General features: G+C 44.8%; 2 protein-coding genes across 6 annotated transcripts in view; one reads left to right on the top strand and one right to left on the bottom strand.

Annotated features, from left to right (window-relative positions):
* Positions 1–18602, bottom strand: part of elf2b (E74-like factor 2b (ets domain transcription factor)) — an 18761-nt gene extending 159 nt beyond the window's left edge. Inside the window, exons 1-9 of one of the 3 annotated variants that reach the window (XR_008393808.1) lie at positions 18427–18602; positions 17277–17361; positions 16946–17156; positions 13076–13192; positions 12726–12899; positions 12353–12436; positions 11808–11997; positions 10933–11253; positions 10020–10851 (exon numbers count right to left, since the gene is read on the bottom strand). Coding sequence is in view for 2 of the 3 variants with exons in the window: in XM_017461786.3 (XP_017317275.1) it covers positions 10455–10851; positions 10933–11253; positions 11808–11997; positions 12353–12436; positions 12726–12899; positions 13076–13192; positions 16946–17156; positions 17277–17351 (1569 nt within the window). In the remaining variant the exon portion in view is untranslated. The other 2 variants (XM_017461786.3, XM_017461787.3) reach the window with 2 other exon arrangements.
* Positions 18603–19731: 1129 nt separating this feature from the next.
* The window catches only part of camk2d2 (calcium/calmodulin-dependent protein kinase (CaM kinase) II delta 2), a 15565-nt gene continuing 15296 nt past the window's right edge, over positions 19732–20000 (top strand). For all 3 annotated transcript variants that reach the window (XM_053677703.1, XM_053677704.1, XM_053677702.1), the window contains exon 1: positions 19732–20000. This exon is cut by the window's right edge and continues 59 nt beyond it. In XM_053677703.1, coding sequence (XP_053533678.1) covers positions 19998–20000 — 3 coding nt within the window. In that variant the 5' untranslated portion in view covers positions 19732–19997.

The following is a 20000-nucleotide window of genomic DNA, read 5'->3' as shown; positions in this document are numbered from 1 at the left end:
TGTACAGGCAGTAAACAGGGTTTATGAAGGAGATACTGTGAGTATTTTGCTTGTTTTTGCACCGCACATCTGGCAACCTGGTCAAACAGAAAATAAATTAAACACCACTGGCAGTGAAGCGAGAGGCAGAAACGCAGTCGTGGTGGCATTGGGAACGTGGATTAATGACCACAGAGAGAACAGATTCAATAAGGAGGAGGAGAACGTGCGCGTTTGACTTCTCCATCAAATAGATTTTCTTTGATACGTCTTCCACAAGTTTCTTCCTTAAACAAGTAAACACGGGCCCAGAACTCACACTGGAACTACACATATCTGGACCACACACACATCACAGACAGGAAGTGGTGTCAGCAGCTCTGTTTGTAAGCTCACACACAACGCAGCGTACACACTGAAACCCTCTTACTAACCCTAGCGTCACCCCTGATTAACCCTTGATTCACCCCTGATTCAACCCCAGTCCACGCTCTGATGACCTCACTGAACACTAAAGATCAAAGCAAAGACCATTTCACCAGGTAAGATTGAGCTTCTGTAACCAGACAACCTCAATCAATGATCAAAACACACAAGCACACACACACACAAGCACACACACGTGCACAAGCACACCCACACACACATACAGACACACACACAACATTGAAGATGAAATGCCATGATGAACTAAGACTCAGAACCCTAATGTTTGAGACTAACAGAGTCAGATCCATAAAGTCAGTGTACAGGTGACCTGCATGTAATGGGAGAAATGTTTTACCTTGTGAATTTCCATGGTAACGGTCTGAACATAAAGTTTATAAACATAAACAGTAACTTTGTTGTTTTCATCATTCCCTGATTGACACACAGCTGTAACAGGTCTGCCTTTGTTATAGTTTTCAATCTTCCTCTCCTAAATGTTGCACTAAAACCACACACACACACACACACACACACACACACACCTGAGAGAGAGAGTTCATTGTGCTTTACATGAAACCACAGCTCCTCCTACTGGACACAAACCACATAACAATAATTCAACACCCAACCCGTCTCTCTCTCTATTCACCTCTCCATGTTCTCTTTCTGTCTCCCTCTCTCTTTTACTCTCCCACTCTGTCCATCCATCTCTGTATATCTATCCATCATTGTCTATACACTTTAATTTATACACATCTCTCTCTTTATTTCCATCACCCTGTGTACCTTATGCCTCCCTCTGTCTGTCTGTTTCCTACTCCCTGTCTGTCTATCTCTCTCTCTTTGCATCTCTCTCTTTCTGTCTTTCTATCATTTTTCTTTTCATCCATCACTACCAGTAAACCCTTCTCTGGCCATGTCTATCTGCTTTCTGGATGTTCATCATTAATCTTTTTGCTCCTTACTAAACACAAACCTGGGCGGAGCTAAACTGCTCCATAACCCTGCATGAAGTGCACAGCCAATCAGAGGCAAGCAGGGAGTAAATATGCTAATCAGGTCTTCAGCATAAAGGGACAGTGTGAATACTGCAATCCTCTGAATGTGGAGTGTGAATGAGAGAGAGGGAGAGACAGAGAGAAAGTGAGAGAGAGAGAGAGAGTCAGACAGGAAGAGACAGAGAGAGCCAGGAAGAGAGAGGAAGATGCAGTGAATATTTCTGATCACTGCAAGAGTTGGGCTGCGCTTTATGAGATTTGTGTGTGAGAGCGAGACGCGAAGAAAGTGAGACAGGGAGAGAGTGAGACAGGGACAGAGTGAGAAAGTTTCTCAGCTCTCTTTAGACTGTTAATCCTATTTGGTTGTGTGAAAATGGATGTCAATAGTTTAAGCTGATAAGAAGCAAAGAGAAGAAATCCACACACGCACACACACACACACACAGAGCATGCATGCAGGGAATTATTCATCTGTCTGTCTCTCTCTCTGTGAATCAGACCTGCATTACAAAAGAGCAAAATCTTGTTTTTGTAAGCCACAGTGTTCACTTCATCCTCATAGCCACACACACACACACACACACACACACACACACACACACACACAGTAAACAGTAAACGGAGCACTGAGTGTTACTGCTGTAGATATACACAGTACAGGACCGAACCAGACTAAACCAGTGTGAGCCAGACTAAACCGGATCGGGACAGCGGGCAGCACCACAGTGGTGACATCATCTCTGGTGAAGTTGAGTTAAAGCAGTGAGGAACCCTGGACCCGAGTCTCACCTTAAATACGATTTAAACTCCACCAGCTTTAAGCAGAATTACACAGCCTGGATTAAACATTACTGAATTGTCACAAATCTGATTTCAGGATCATCCTGATGTTTTACAGCTGTGCACATTAATCCAGCATCTATTTTACACACTTTATAGCAGGTTCCTTCACGGCCACGGAGATCATCTTCAACATCATCGACTTGTGCACTAGAACCCATACCTACACACTTCCTCAAACAGATACGACCAGAAGTATTTTAATTTGATTTTAAAATAATCAACTCCTTTCTTAGCACTGATTATGTACATAAATAAATAAAAAATCCTTAATGAAGCATCTGTTAAACCGATTTAAACACTGACCCTTGACCCATAGACCTCTCCTTTATCTCTGAATTAACAGCATATCCATCTGTGTGTGTGTCTATGTGAGAGAGAGTGTGTGAGAGAGAGTATGTGGGAGTGTGTGTGTTAAGTACAGTAAAGAAAAGATGTATTTATTACATTTGTATTAACTCCCAAGAGACTGGGTGTAGGTGTGTGCACACACACAGATTTTACACACACACACACACACACACACACACACACACACACACACACACACACACACACACTATCAGTAGATAAAGGGAAGAGAGAAGTTGGCGTGTTTCCCAGACATCACAACGCTCTGAGACTCAGGGAGCAGGATTAGCTGCTAAAGGCTAAACTGTCCTTGGGAACAAAGCCATATACTGAGAGAGAGAGAGAGAGCGAGAGAGAGAGAGAGAGAGAGAGAGAGAGAGAGAGAGAGAGAGACAGAGAGAGAGATACAGATGTGGTGATATATTTGTTCTCTAAGTGATATTGTTCTAAACATTTTTGCCAAACTGTAAGTTATAGAACACAGAGTGGACATAAAGTGTAATACATAGGGTCACGGGGCCATTTCAAATCAATTTTATTGCTCTCGACTTTTTTTGATGACGGTCCAGTGACATAAAACAGAATTTACTTAAATGGGATTATAAAAGTAAAATATCAAATATACAAACTGATGTATGAAGTCTTTGTGGTATAAAGTGCAGATATGTGCAGTACACTGCTGTGCAACATGGAGCTGAGGAAGTTGCTGTGAAAAAGACAATCTAATATAAATATTTATAAATACAGGATGTCGTGTGTTTACAGGAATGCTCTGTGTGGGAAGAAGCTCCTCCTCATACTCTCTGTATTGGTCTTCAGAGTCCATTGTTCAGATGGATGAGGTCCTTCACTATATTCCTGGCCTTGGTCCAGCTCCACTTGCTGTAGATAGACTGCAGGTCAGGGAACTCAGTGTGGATTGTACGCTCAGCTGATCACACCACCCTCTGGAGAGCCGTCTATCCTGCTTGGTGTTGCTCCTGAACCAGGCTGTGATGCGTCCCATCAGGATGCTCTCGATGGTGCAAAAGTTCCTTAGCACCTTAGACACCTGATTAAAGTCGCTTAAGCATTTAAGGTAGTATAGATGCTGCCAGGCCTTCTTCACCAGAGTGTTCATGGGATAGGACCAGGACCGGTCCTGCATGATCTGAACACCAAGGGACCGGATACTGTCCACTCTCTCCACTGGGGTCCCGTTGATCATAAGGGCTGGTAGCTCCTCTGCTGCTTCATGAGTCCACCATCAACTCCTCGGTCTTTCTGATGTTCAGGAGGAGGTTGTTCTAGTGGAATCAGTTCTCCAGGGTTTTAATCTTCACCAGGTTGGCCTTCTCATCGTTATCAGATACCAAGCCCACAACAACAGTGTCATCAGTAAACCTGACCATGGTGGTAGAGCTGGAAGTGTCCACACCGGCAGAGGTGGAAGTGTCCACACCGTCAGAGCTGGAAGTGTCCACACAGTCAGAGCTGGAAGTGTCCACACAGTCAGAGCTGGAAGTCTCCACACAGTCAGAGCTGGAAGTGTCCACACAGTCAGAGCTGGAAGTGTCCACACAGTCCCTGGCCCTGAGGTTGTCAGGTCATCAAGCTTGTTCTCCAGAGACTGGATGTTGGCTAGCAGAAAGCTATGCAGGGGAGCACAATCTTCTTGAGCCCTCAACTTGTTCCTAATGCTGGCCCATATCTCTTGGGGCCGTTGCTTCGTGTTGCATCCTTTGTTCTTCCTCAGGATCTCATTCAGCCAGCATGTCTCCGGTATTAAAAGCGGTACATATACAGTACACAGTATATAGTACCTGTTATGCATGAAGATGGGCTGGAAGGAGGACTTCAGCAGACTTTGGGTAAGCTTCGGGGCTTATTTTATGCCTACAACAAGCGTGTTTCGCTACGCTCTCAACGACTCAACTGGAAAAAACAAAAAAAACATTCCCAATATTTCTGGGCTTTTGCCTTGATCAAGGTTTGACCAAACACTTTCCAAGCTCACACTCTGGTGTGTGTGTGTGTTATGCTCAAGCTACGGCCTTTCTCTAAAAGACAAGCAAAGTACATATAAGTACTGTAACCTCACCATGATTACACACAGGTGAGAATCAACCCACTGGAGCCTCCTCTCCCTAAGCAATTGATGCTTGACCACACCCCCTCTCCTCCTCTCCCTAAGCAACTGATGCTTGACCACACCCCCTCTCCTCCTCTCCCTAAGCAACTGATGCTTGACCACACCCCCTCTCCTCCTCTCCCTAAGCAACTGATGCTTGACCACACCCCCTCTCCTCCTCTCCCAAAGCAACTGATGCTTGACCACACCCCCTCTCCTCCTCTCCCAAAGCAACTGATGCTTGACCACACCCCCTCTCCTCCTCTCCCAAAGCAACTGATGCTTGACCACACCTCCTGTCCTCCTCTCCCAAAGCAACTGATGCTTGACCACACCCCTTCTCCCTAAGCAACTGATGCTTGACCACACCCCCTCTGCCACAGTACCAGAATAATTCACACTATCTAGTGTACTATACACACATTAGACACCATTTGGGATTCAGCTCCATGTTTCTATTAGTGCAGTGAACTATAAGGAGTCTGTCTTTATTTGAGATGCTCACATATGCAGTACATAAGTCACACACACACTCTCTAGCCACACCCACCCACTAGAAATACTGCTATATGCAATGTATTCGCTATTTAAGTGTTGATCTATTACAGGTGCTGTACACACACACAGACACGCTCAGCATCTGTCTGTGTGTGACTGAGCTTCAGATCCAACATCAGCTCCATCTGCTCTCCCACTCCCCAATACACACATCACTATGTGTGCGTGTGTGTGTGTCAGAGGCAGTTAGGGTGAGCGACTGCAGTTGAGGAACAGCCCAGTGACTTCCAATTCTCTGCTTTACTAACTTCACTCCTCCTTTTCTATCTCTCTCTTTCACACACACAGAGCTCTGCTGAACAATCAATGTTCAGTTGATTGTGTTTCAGTGCTGTTGCTCCGTGATGTGAAAATAATAAATATTTACATGATTACACAAGCTCCACCCACAGGAACCCCAACCACATCTATCAGCATGTCATAAAAAAAATAAACGTGACAATACACACACATGCACTGTGTGTTGTTTGTGTTATCCGTGTCATGTTAATTGTGTGTGTGTGTGTACAGATGGCTCATTATACATTTTTGCTCTCCTCCAAGTATCAAGTGTGGCTGCATTTTAATCAGAGATTTATAAGTTACCTTGAGGGGTTGGGGGGGGGGGTCTGAAAAAAAAAATGTCAGAGTGCTAGTAAATATTATTGAATGTGGGGTGCCAATAATTATGCAGCACTATAATTGAAACGTTTAAAATTTAAAAGTTTAAAAATCTCTCACTGCACATGAAGGGACACCAATAATTCTGGAGCCGAGTACAGACTGAGCTACAGAGAGCAGAATTACAACACACACACACACACACTTCTTTTGATTCTAAACATGAAACAGTGTGAGATTGGGTCTCCAGCCCCCAGAGCACTGAATCAATTTTCACTCCCTCTTTTCCATTAATCCATCACACACACAGAAAGATTAAAATATAATCACTTGTATCACCTGTGTTTCAGGACTCAGCCACTCTCTCTCTCACACACACACACACACACACTCATGAGTATGGGGCGGAGTCAGAGGCGGGGCTAAAGTAAAATCCATGTACACTAATAAAATGCAGAACGTAAACAGGTATATTTGCTTGTATTTTTCCCTTTCTGAAATTCTCACCTGCTTCTGTTCTCTTTTCTTCTGCTCTCTCCCTCTCTGTTTTTATCTTTTCATTTGCTCCAATTTCTTCATCATTCCTTCTTTAGATTCTTGTCTTCATTTCTTGAGGATGGAGTTTTGTCTCCCCCCAGTGGCGAGAACACACTTGTACATTAGCTCATATCAGTGTAAAGACCATTATATACCTAATTCACAGATTATATACATTACATACACTCACTGAACACTTTATTAGGAACACTACATTAATACTGGGTAGAGCCTCACTTTGCTCTCAAACAGCCTCAATTCTTCATGGTATAGATTCCACAAGACGTTAGAAACATTCCTTTGAGATTCTGCTCCATGTTGACATGCACATCACACAGTTCCTGCAGATTTTTCAGGAGTACTTCCATACTGCGAGTCTCTGGTTCTACCACATCTCAAAAGGTGATCTACTTCAGATCCGGTGATTGGGAAGGCCACTGAAGAACACTGAACTCATCATGTACCTGAAATCAGTTTGAGATGAGTTTTGCTTTGGGACATGGTGCATTGTCATGCTGGAACAACATGTCTACCGTTCGTAGACAATAAATATTATTAAATTAAATTATTAAAGTGTGCCAAGAAAACATTCCCCACACCATTACATCACCTCTACCAGCCTGGACTATTGACACAAAGCAGGTTGGGTCCATGGATTCATGCTGTTGGCACCAAATTCTGATCCTACCATCTGTGTGCCTCAGCAGAAATCGAGGTTCATCAGACCAGGCTAGGTTTTTCCAGTCTTCACCTGTCCAGTGTTGGTGAGGCCATGTCCACTGCAGACTCAGCTTTCTGTTCTTGGCTGACAGAAGAGGAACCTGACATGGTCTTCTGCTGTAGTAGCTCATCCACCTCCAGGCTTGACATTGGCATGACATGCATTCTGAGATGCTTTTCTACTCACCATAATTGTACAGAATGGTTATCCGACTTACTGTAGCCTTTCTGTCAGCTCCAAGCAGTCTGGTCATTCTCCTCTAATCTCATCAACAAGGTGTTTGCATCCACAGAACTGTTTTCTTTTTATTGCACCATTCTGTGTAAACTCGAGACCGTTCTGCATGAAAATCCCAGACTGGCAGTTAAAGAAATACACAAACCAATCCGTCTGGTACTAACAATTATTCCACACTCAAAATCATTAAGGTCACATTTCCCCATGTTGATAACATTACCTGAAGCTTCTTGTATCTCCATCATTTTATGCACTGCTGCTGCCACACAATTTGCTGATTAGATAATTGTATGAATGAGAAGGTGTGCAGGTGTTCCTAAGTGCTCAGTGAGTGGTGTATTGTATAAGGTGTGATGTATACAATCAGCCATAACATTAACACCACTGACAGGTGAAGTGAACACTGAAAGGAGCTGTACCTGTAAAGGGGGTGGGATATGTTTATTAGACAGCAGGTGAACAGTCAGTTCTCAAAGTTGATTGTACGAAGCAGGAAAAATGGGCAAGTGTAAGGATCTGAGAGACTTTAACAAGGACCAGATTGCCATGGCTAGATGACTGGGTCATAGCCTCTCCAAAACAGCAGGTGTTGTGGGGTGTTCCTTGTGTGCAGGAGTTAGCACCTACCAAAAGTGCTCCAAGCAAGGAGAACCGTTGAGCTGGAGACAGGGTCATGGACGTCCAAGGCTCATTGATGTGTGTGAGGAGCGTACGCTAGTCCGTCTGGCCCGATCCCACAGAGGAGCTACTGTAGCACAAACTGCTGAAAAAGTTAACGTTGGTTCTGAAAGAAAGGAGTCAGAACACACAGAGCATCACAGCTTGCTGCATATGGAGCTGCATAGCTGCAGAGCGGTCAGAGTGCTCATGCTGACCCCCTGTACACCACGGAAATCTCCTACAGTAACATCAGAACTGGACCATGGAGCAGTGGAAGAAGGTGGCCAGGTCTGACGAATCAGGTTTTCTTTTACATCATGTGGAGGCCGGGGTGTGTGCGTCTCTTACCTGGGGAAGAGATGGCACCAGGATGCACTATGGGAAGAAGGCGAGCCGGTAGAGGCAGTGTGATGTTCTGGGTAATGTTCTGCTGGGAAACCTTGGGTCCTTCATTCACGTGGTGTTACTTTGACACGTACCACCTACCTAAGCACTGATCCAGACCGAGTAGACTCCTTCATGGTAACGGTGTTCCCAAATATCAGTGTCCACTTTCAGCAGGATAACGCTCCCGGACACACCGTCATGTTCCGCAAACCGTTCCTGAACAATGTGTGCAGAGTTCAAGGTTTTGACTCGACCTCCAATTTCCCTAGATCTCAATCTGATCCAGCATCTGTGAGATGTGCTGGACAAACAAGTCCGATCCAGAGAGGCCCCACCTCACAACTTACAGGACTTAAAGGATCTGCTGCTTCCCTGAAGGCACAAGGGGAACCTACACAATATTAGGGAGGTGGTTTAATGTTATGGCTGATCGGTTAAATTCTACATACATTATAGATGGCTGGTTTGGAGATCAGTGGTGAGACTGAGATGTTCCACAAGGTCCCCCTCTCTGTCCTACTCACTTCATAATCCATACTTGTGTTTTCGTTTCTTCTGTGACATTGTGTGCATGTTTTAGTGTTTGTGTTTTGGGTTAGTTGACTCAGCGTTTTACGTCTCGTCTTAGTGAGTTCAGTTTTAATTGATTTATTCCCCTTCGCTGTTATAATGTGCTCCACTCTTCTGGGAAGGCTTTCCACTAGATTTTGGGGCGTGGCTGTGTGGATTTTGGGGTGTGGTTGTGGGGATTGGGGATTGTTCAGCTACAAGAGCGTTAGTTTGGTTGAGGTGACGTGCTGACGTTGATGTAAGGAGACTCCAGTTCCACTTCATCCCAAAGGTGATGAGTCAGTGGGGTTGAGGTCAGAGCTCTGTGCAGGACTCTCAAGTTCTATCTTTTTCCAACCTTCACACACCACGTCTTCATGGAGCTCGCTTTGTGCACAGGGGCGTCTTCATGCTGGAGCAGTGTTTGGGTTCCTCTTAGTTCCACTGAAGGGAAACTGTGTGCTTCTGAGTTTGTGGGAAGAACCTCATATGGGTGAGATGGTCATATGTCCACATACTTTTGGCCATGTAGTGTATTGTACAGCAGAGAAATGAGTAATCATTTCAGAGAGAGAGAGAGAGAGAGAGAGAGAGAGCGCAAGAGCGTTCGAGCGAGAGATGGAGAGTTCAGTGATTTATAATTCAGTAAAATCTACTGGAATACAGAGTACAACAAAATAGAGTGTACAATTCTAATGTTCAATATACAAACACCACCATCATCATCATCATCTTCATCATCCTTCTGTTCCTCTGACTCAGGACACACACACACACACACACACACACACACAGTAGAGGAAAGAAAAGGAAATGTTGAACTTTGACCTTTAACAGCATTGTGTGATTAGCTGTCTGTAATACTGCGCTTGGTACAGCACACACCCACCCACACACACACACACACAGCTTATTAACACTCCACTGAAGAAATAATAATAATAATAATAATAATACACACACATTCCCTTTTTCTCACTTCCTATTCATTCTTTCTTTCCCTTCCTTTCTCTCTCTCACACACACACACACACACACACACACACACACACACACACATTACCTTCTCCCGCCCATCTGTCCTTTCCCTCCATCCTGTGACATCATCACAGTGACGGTCCGAACTTAAATGCTGGTTTTGCATCACAAATGCAAAAAAAAAAAAAAAAAAGGATTAAGTCTCTGTACAAGTATAAAAGTGTGAGTACACACACACACACACACACACACTCCTCTGTGTGTACAGTCATACAAACTGTGTCCTGTGTAGTGTTCTTCCTGTCTGTAGTGCCCTTCACGCTGGTCCCATAAAACAGTCTCAATGAATTTACAGGGCTGCTGTGTTTTTGAGTGTGTTAGTTAATGTTCCATGACAGTCTCTCTTTTTTTGTTTTTAGTTCCACAACTTTGTGCTATTACTACTTTCTGTCTGCGCATTTCCACTTCCTGTTTGGCTGGTGTATATGTGTGTGTGACAGAGAAGAGACTGTCTCCCCCTTTAGCTGTGTGTGTAAGCTGTGACTTCCTGTGTGTGTGCCTCCACTTCCTGGGTTGGCTCTGTGTGTGTCATGTGACTGTCAGACTGAACATGTATCTGCACAGGAAGCCGTGCGCTGGGGGCGGAGCTATGAGGGTGTGAGTGGGCGGGACCTGTGGCAGGGGGCAGGGCGAGGGTAATGGGTGTGATGGTGATTATCTTGGCGAGCTGTAGCGTGATCTTATCGCTGTTCTCCATGGCTGGAACCGTCTGGATCAGAACCTTTGGGGTGGAGGCTCCGGTTGCCGTGGTAACGCTGGAAGGGGGTGGGGTCGCCGTTGAGATGGCAACCGGTGAGATCTTCTGACCCAGGGGCGTTGTCATGACAACAGGGACTTGCATAGCAACTCGGACAGTCCTGCAGAAGCAGAAGAGATTACACACAAACCAAACGATACACACACACACACACACACACACACACACACACACACAGTACCTGGGTGCACTGGCGTTGGGAATAATTGAGGCATGCGGCGACTCTGTTGGCGTGGAAACGGTTACTATGCGTTGAATGGGTGTGACATTGGGCGAGGGCTTGGCTTTGGGAGAGGTGGGGCTTATAACTGGCCCCACCCCTCTCAGGATGCCCGACGTTTTGGAGAGGTCAGTGGCCATGACATGCTCATAAGCCCCGCCCAGATCATCTGCATCACACTTGTCATCATCAATGACAACAATGTCTTTAGGCATTTCCTTAAACTGGTAGACTAACCTCTGACCTTCGACCTTTGACAGGATCCCTCTTTGATAGTAGTACCTACAGATGGACCAAAGAGAGAGAGAGAGTGAGAGAGATATGCAGACAGACAGCATGTCCACTAGAGAGCACTGCTATTAAAATCCTTTACTTTCTTCTTCCTTATTAAGCAATATTAGACAAAAGGCCCTATAGCCCTACTCTGGAACCCTTACGCCCAATGCCCTGCACCCTGAGCCTGAACCCTTGACCCCTATTCGCTGCTGCCGAACTTTTACAGCCTGTAACCCTGAGGTGAACACAGTGTCACACGAGACCTTCATCACGCCACATCTCCAATTCCATTCATTTCGCTGTGTTCCACAGTTCAAGTTTGGCAACATTGACCTGCGAATTCATATCACGTGAAGACACGTGACCAACAGAAGATCGACATTTCACAGTGTGACCTCTTCACAAAAGACAAGACTTAGGAAGCACCATCCATACAACGGTGTCGTATCGTCCCGTTTTATACCACCCAGCCTTAAATATAAAATGAACATAAAAAGAAAGTTCTTCTGCTCCAACCTGAGCAGAAGTGCAGGTGCAGGTGCAGGTGCATGTGTTTTTACCTGAGGGCACGTCCCATGGTCTCATAGTTCATGTCGGGTTTGTTCTTGTGTTTGCCCCACAGCTTGGACACGGCTTTAGAGTCCACCAGCTTAAAGATGCCTTTCTCTCTCTGTGTCCACTTAATGTACCTGGGACAGGTGTTCTTATCCTGCAGCAGGTCCAACAGGAACTCCCACAGGTACGTACTGCCTACAGCACGCACACACACACACACAAAATCATCATCATCATCATCCACACACAAACACACACCCCAATATCACAGACACGGTAATAGAAACACCTGTACGCCTGCTCATCTATGCAGTTATCCAATCAGCCAATCATGTGGCAGATCAGAATGTGAACATTACCTGAAGCTCTTGACCTGCATCTGCAAGATTTTATAAACTGTGCTGTTGCCACATGACTGAATGCTAGAATAACTGAACATAAGCAGGTGTACACATGTTCCTATTAAAGTGGACAGTGAGCATACACACACACAAACACAGAGTTATCATATACTCTCATCACCATCATTCATACAAACACACAGCCTGACCTTTGCCCTCTCTTGACTTCTTCTTGATGCCTAAATCTGGAGAACCATTGGGGATGGGGTGGGGCTTATTGGGCTTCCTCCCAGCTACAGAACACACACACACACAGCTCTTATATACAGACATCACACCAGTAAATAAAATGTTATACTGCATTAACACTGACAGTGGCAAGACACAACCTCGAGGTTGTGCACAGAGAAAGCAGGCAGAGCAATGTGGGCAGGGCAGAACATCACACACTTGAGCTTTATATGCAAATATATAAATTTTATGTGGTATTGGTGTACAAGTGAAATCTGAGACAGTCATATGATTGAGGACATGACCAGCAGGGGGCAGTAATCACATCCCTCTGTGTGTGTTCGTTCTTACTTTTCTTTTTCCGCCCATCTCTCTCCATCCCTCTCGGTTCCTTGATTAAAGTCACCACCTCCATAGGCTCCACCTCCTCTGTGCTGACCTCCACCACTGTTTCCGTGACAACGTCAGGACGCATCGCGGCATGCAGGAACTCTGGAGTGGATACACATGGAGGGACAAACACCTCTATACACACACACACACACACACACACACACACACACACACACACACACACACACATTTCATCCTGAGTATGGAATGGGATTCAGCACAAAAGTCCCAAGACTTTACTGAACATGCACGTCCTGAAAACTACTCCTCTACAAACAGCACATATTTCTGTGTGAGTGTGTGTATACCTGGACTGCGGTCTCCCCGCAAGCTTGATGGTGAGTCCATGTGTAAAAGAGCTTCTGCTGCTTCAATTGTTTTATCAGTGCAGTGAACACCGGAGCCTCCATGTACCGATGCCTCCACTGTAACACACACAGAGTTAACAGAACTATGGAATAAACCTGTATCCATAATGTGTAACTGAATATACACAGCTGTTTTAAAAAGGTCTACAACATAGTTATGGTTCAGACTGAAGGATGATGGCTGCTGCTTCCTCAATCCCATAATTCCCTTCACCAAATAAAAGAAGTTGTGCACAGATCTGCTGCTCCAGCTGAAGATAACTACACATCACTCACACACAACTTCACCTACGTCACCAGTCTTATTTTATCATATGATGACCCACAGCTCGAGACCCCCACCACACACACACACACACACACACACACTAAACCCCTCACCTGCCCCTGTCTATCCACTCCTCCTCCCACACACTCCTACACTGCCCATGTTTGGACACAAGTGCCTTCCATACAAAGCCTATCTTTAGGCATTACACACACACACACACACACACACACACACACACACACACACACACACCAACTCCACAGTGTAGTGCATTTTTAAGGGTGCACATATTGGTTTGAGAGTCATCCTGCGTCTAAGTGTGTGTCTCAGAATAGAAGCGCTGCGCTCGTCTTCCCTGTTTACACGCTTTCCCTCCACTTCGCTTCCTGCCCTTCATGCCCCGCCCCCCAATCTGATTGGACGGTTTTCAGAATGACGCACGAATGGCGCGTGGCCGAGAGTGGGCGAGCTGAGAATTTCGAAAGCGTCGCGCGTTCCTATTGGACAGAATTGGGCGTCAATCAAACGGCGAGCCCCGCCCCCAGTGGAGTGGCAACGCTTCTGCCATCGAAATATGTCTAGGATTCAATCGGATTTCAGTGCAAAAATATATAATAAGCTGTTTGGTTTAAGCGGTTTTGATCGATTTAAACACAGCGATTTAAAGTTCTAAAAATATAAAACATGATGGAGGGAGGGGTAATAAGGAGTAAAAACAGATCGCTGGTCTTGGTCGGGTTAGATAACGGGACGGGGGGGGCGAGGCGAAAACTATATCACACGGAGTGCTAATGTGATTAATAAAACTAATTTCACTAAACATACACTACATATATTAATCCATTTATTAAGTCTGGAGTCAGGAGGTGTGCTGTTTTCCAGCCACGGTACATTCACATTTATCATTAAATCCAAGTAAGAGTGAATAACACCACCGCAGCGCTTTGAATACCGCGCTATACATCCGTTATAACGCTTTATAAATCATACACTCCTTACACAGGCTGAAATTAAAAGCCCAGTGTGTGTCCTTCCTGTGTGAGACAGCGTGGCACAGACGGAGGCAAGACAACACGCGCCACATCGCAAATCCATCCCTACTCAACACATAGGACACTACATAGGGGACGTGCGTGATTGCGTCACACACTACGTAGGACGCGGGTGTGAGGACTGAGCAGTCGTTTGGGATCCGGCCTCACGCGCGCTCACACTTCCTGGTTTCGCCTCCAAGCCCGTTATTTTTACACCGCTATCAACAAACACGCAGTTACACCACATCTACACACTTTACAAAACACTTGCAAAATAAACAAATGCATTTTTAAAACGCATAGCAGAATATTATAAAACCAGCCGCCATAAAGGTTCTACACACGGAACCGAACCAAGGTGATCCACTTCCTGCAATATGCCCTCCGCTAACTTCACAATGCACCGGCGACCAACAACTTCACAAAAACACACAATCACGCACACTACCCCAAGTGGCAAAGCTGCTTTCTGAGAATTATGCCCCCATTACCTGCACGGATGAGTAAATCCAACTGGTTAGCGGCTCCCTCATGAAGCGACGTCGCCATGTTTAGCTTCACGTTCATACTCATTGACTCGCGTTATTTTCTTTCTTTCCCACCTGCACTCCGGCAGTTCCCGCCTCCCGCGCCTGGTGATTGCCCAGCCATCCTGTGCTGGGATTGGCTAGTAGCGCATATTCACGAGCTGTCAGCCAATGACAGCACAGGAAGGCGTGACTGCTCGGAATATAGGTGAGAGGAAAAAACAACGCCATTGACTCGCACGCTAAGCGCTCGAATAAGAGAGATCACTCCACCTCTAATATCGCCGAAGCACCGCCGCAGATCCTGCCGCACAGCGCGCCTCTGTACTAAACGAAGAATTTACCTCAGAATTCATTTATTTACTTCATTATTTCAGTCTAATTTACACATTTATCAAACACGCAGCTTATCCATAACATAAGATATATAGCTCACTAACTGACTGATTTCTTAAATTGTCAGCTACAGAAATTTTACCTCAGAATAAAGTTAATCATGTAAGGGATTCTCTAAAAGCTACCACTAAGACTGATCTAATATTTTTATTAACAGCGTATAAATTTTTTTACTACGATATTTTTATGTTAAATTTGCACACAGTGATAAAGAAAAGATGTTGAAAATTGAGTCTGTTAATGGAGAAAAGCACAAGTCCATGCAATGTGACTAAAAATTGTGGTTTCACTTTAATAAGGTCATTAATAAAATGTTTATAATTCTACTAAACTATAAAGACTTACCAATGCTTCCAGACTTCCTAGCCTAATGACCACGGGCGAATTTTTGAATTCGTCACAGGACTGTGGTCTCACAATTCTGTGACGAATTCAAAAATACGCCCATGTTCCATTTCCAATTAGCAAAACAATTAGTAAAAGTGCTGACATTGGTGATAATTATACACAAGTAATTTTTTTTAAGTTTTTATTTTGCTGAGTCCAGTTTAAGTTAGATCTCCATCACCCACAAATCAGAGATGAAAAAAAGATGTGAAGCACCTCAGTGGATATTTATGGTGGTATAAACGAACTCAGCCTGAAGCTAGGTTTTACACATAATGTTTTGTTAATGTTTGACTGAATTACTGAGTGCAGTGATCCTTCTGAGGTCATACTGCAGGGCTGTATTTCAGCACATAGCCACAAGAGAGCAGAATCAGTGCTAACGTTGCTAACAAAAAACTCCTAGCAGGCAGAGAGAAAGAAAACTTCCATCCATTTTCTGTAGCACTTATCCTACACAGGGTCACAGGGAGCCTGGAGTCTATCCCAGGGGACTTATGAGTCTGGGGACACCCTGGATGGGGTGCCAACCCATTGTAGGGCACACACACACGATCACATACACACACACACACACACACACACACACACAATTATTACTGGAGTAAGTTTAATATCTGTATTTTATCTGTGAATCATCTGAAAACCATTTCCCTCTCAGACTGTGAGACTGAAGTACAAAAGACTTGAATAAAGAATAAAGTGCAGTATGCAGTGTGTAATCTTGCTCAAATCTACTGTTACAAGCAAACATACATTACAGCATCGAACAGCAGCGAGAGAGAACAGAGGGGCAGTGAGTCAGAACAGAGGGGTAGCAAGACAGTACGGGGAGGAAGCGAGACAGAACACAGGGGCAGCGAGACGGTACAGAGTGGCAGCAGAGAGACAGAACAGACGGGCAGCGAGACAGTACGGGGCGGCAGCGAGACAGTACGGGGCGGCAGCGAGACAGTACGGGGCGGCAGCGAGACAGAACAGAGGGGCGGCAGCGAGACAGAACAGAGGGGCGGCAGCGAGACAGTACGGGGTGGCAGTGAGACAGAACAGAGGGGTGGCAGCGAGACAGTACGGGACGGCAGCAACGAGACAGTACGGGGTGGCAGTGAGACAGAACAGACGGTCAGCGAGACAGATCAGTGCTGCAGTTCAGCAGAGAGCCACATGAGGCAGTGTCAGTGTGTGTGTGCGTTACCCGTTTCCACTACTTCTGTCTCCACTTCCTGTTCCTCAGCGACCCCCTGCATCAGCTCCGTGTTCTCATCATACACAAACACCTGTGCAGGTGAACAGACCTCCTCTTCTTCCTGATCACACACTCCCTCTACCTCACACACATCCTCACACACATCCTCCACTTCACACACACCTTCACACACTCCCTCAACTTCACATACACCCTCTTCCTGTTACACAAAGAGAGAGAGAGAGAGACAGAGAGAGAGCGAGAGAGAGCGAGAGAGATCAGTCTGGACAGGCCAGTGTGTAGATGTGTTCATCAGAAAAGTTTGTATGTGTGTATGTACCTGATGTAGATCTTCCACTGCAGTAATGTACTCCAGCACGGCTCCTCCACTGTCTACCAACACCACCGACGTCATCCCGCATTCCCTACACACACACACACACACACACACACACACACACACACACACACACAGAAAGTTGTCAGTTCCCCTGTCACCTCCCACCAGTACTGAGAGTCTGTCTGTATCTCTCCATCCATTCATACTCCAACATCTCTCCCTGTCTGAGACCCTTCCATATCTCTCTCCTGCTCTCTGTCTCTCTCCCTTGTACTTCTCCAGCTTAAGTGTGTGTGTGAGTGTGTATGTATATATTCACATGAAAGTGGCATCGCGTGGCCAAACACAAAGCCACTTTTGTTTCTACACCAGACTGACCACACATACACACGCACAATCTGTGTCTACTGAATAAAAACCAACATTTTAATGACTAAAACTTATTTATCTTACAGACTCTTCTGAACAGATACAGAATCTGATGAACAAGTGCTGAATTTATGGAATATACTGAACAGGTAATGAACCTGCAGACTCTACTAGACAGGCACGGAATCTACGGAATTTATTGAAGAATAAACAACAGAATGTTTTATTTTAGTAACTCAGAGACAGGCAAAGAGAGAAACAGACAAAGCATATTTGCAATAATGTTCAGTAAAATTTAAACACATTGATATTTCGTATTTGTTATTTTTATGACGTCATGTTTATGCGCCTCTATGACATGATCCTGACAGACATGAAACATCCTAACGGGCAGATAAATATGATACACACAAAACTAACTACACTGTTATTTACTCATCATCTACAGTTAGCATTAATGCTAACCCTACAATACTGTAAATAATCACTTTCAATCAAATTCACAAATAAATAAACACACCGTATTAGCATTTGCTAACTACCTAAACATGCTAAAAGAGTGGAGACATCGTGGATAAATAGAGTAATATTTATGTACATTCAGTACTTTAATTACTGTAAACATGGCTCAACTCATCTACACTAGCTACACAGTCCGTTAGCATTAGTTGCTAAAGCTAACAGCCAAACTGCTGCACAAAGCGTACAGTGATGCTACGCTATGTTAGCAACAGTTATCTTAAACAAACAGAGCGCAGATAGTTGTAATAACAGTCATTACCTTCAGTACAGCGCAATGAATACACAGTCAGATGTAATCTTTGTAAGTGTTTATTATAATTAAAGCGCAGTTTTAAAACTCTGCTGTTTTATTATATTAATATCTTATTAGCTATATTGCTAAAAACCTATGTAACCTGTCGGAAAATACGCGATTCTGTTCTGCGCATGCGCACCTTTAAACACCCGAGATCTCCGCGTCTGCCGCCGATATAACACTGCGCATGCGCAAACTTTTGTTTTACATACGCGCGCCATCTAGTGTCCTGAGGCAGATATGGTACAGATTTAAACTACTGAAATTCGCAAAGATTTTTTAAAATTTAAACTAACACGTTTCACTGACCCTGTTATCACCTTAGTGAGGAAAAGTCCTGTTCCGTAGTGAAATTGCATGTGTTTACTTTAATGTAAATACACATAATGTCAGTACACACACAGAAGTTTACATTTACCTCATTTAGCTGCCGTTTTTATCCGAAGCGACATACAGCTGAGAGAGGATACACCTGAGCATCTGAGGATGACTACACGTGGAGTGTGTGTGTGTGTGTGTGTGTGTGTGCTCTCGCTGTGATTTGTGATTATAGACACATTATAATAACAATGTCATAAATACTGTGTGTGTGTGTGTTACAGTAACATACTGAGTGATGAAGCAGAGTTATTTTACCACCCCGAAGTTGATTATATTCCTATAACAGCACGTCTCCAAGTGTTTTATTCATCTTACACCACAGCACAATTACATATTTTATTAAAGAATTACACGTTAGACTTTTTTATCCATTTATGGTTACATTTTATGTTGTGGAACGTCAGTGAAACACGTTAGTTCCTGCTCTCACTTCAAGCTAATAAGTTTAAAAAAATCGCAGTTTGTGGTGTTAGTGAGAAACCATAAAGAAGTGTAAACTCCTGTCCTGGAGATGTGGAAAACTTAAAGTTACAGCTTTCCTCTGACTCTTACACAGCGCTGACACTGGAGACTCCTTCCATACACGCTACATAAACATCTCCTTACAGAAAACTTCACCATATTAGTGATTACAGATGTTTGTTCATCTGTTCATGTGGAGCGTCCGCTGTATGAGTGATCTGCATAGTCCCGTTAGAATACCCTTCTCCACCCCGCCCCCTCCTTACACCATTACCCTCTCCCCCTCCCATTCCCCCTCCCCTAACGGGACACCTGGGGCTATTTCCGGTGACGCAGTGGTTTCAATAGTGCACACTCTGTCCCCTATCTAGGGCTCTAGTATGAAAGTGTATGCCAATGAACTGAGGGGGCGTGGTTAAAGGCGTGACGTACTGCTGAAGCGTCTCTCGGCTGTTTCCGTTTGGTGATGGCAGCGTCCGTGCGTGCGCTGATGAGAGAACGGAACGTTTATTCTTCTCTTCTTTTTCTCTCGTAGCTTTTTATGATCCCCAGCTGATGCTCTGATCCGCGCACGACACTCCAGCCTTTTAATCCACTGCTCGTGCACGGCCGCAGCATCAGCGCGCGTCCTCTCGCTCGCTCCCGAACTGTGCTGACTGTGCGCGTGCCTCCTCCTCATCTCGCGCTGCACCATG

Source organism: Ictalurus punctatus, chromosome 29, assembly GCF_001660625.3.
Source record: "Ictalurus punctatus breed USDA103 chromosome 29, Coco_2.0, whole genome shotgun sequence".
Taxonomy (NCBI): Eukaryota; Metazoa; Chordata; class Actinopteri; order Siluriformes; family Ictaluridae; genus Ictalurus; species Ictalurus punctatus.
The sequence above is the reverse complement of the archived record's forward strand: the minus strand, read 5'-3'. Positions and strand labels throughout refer to the sequence as shown.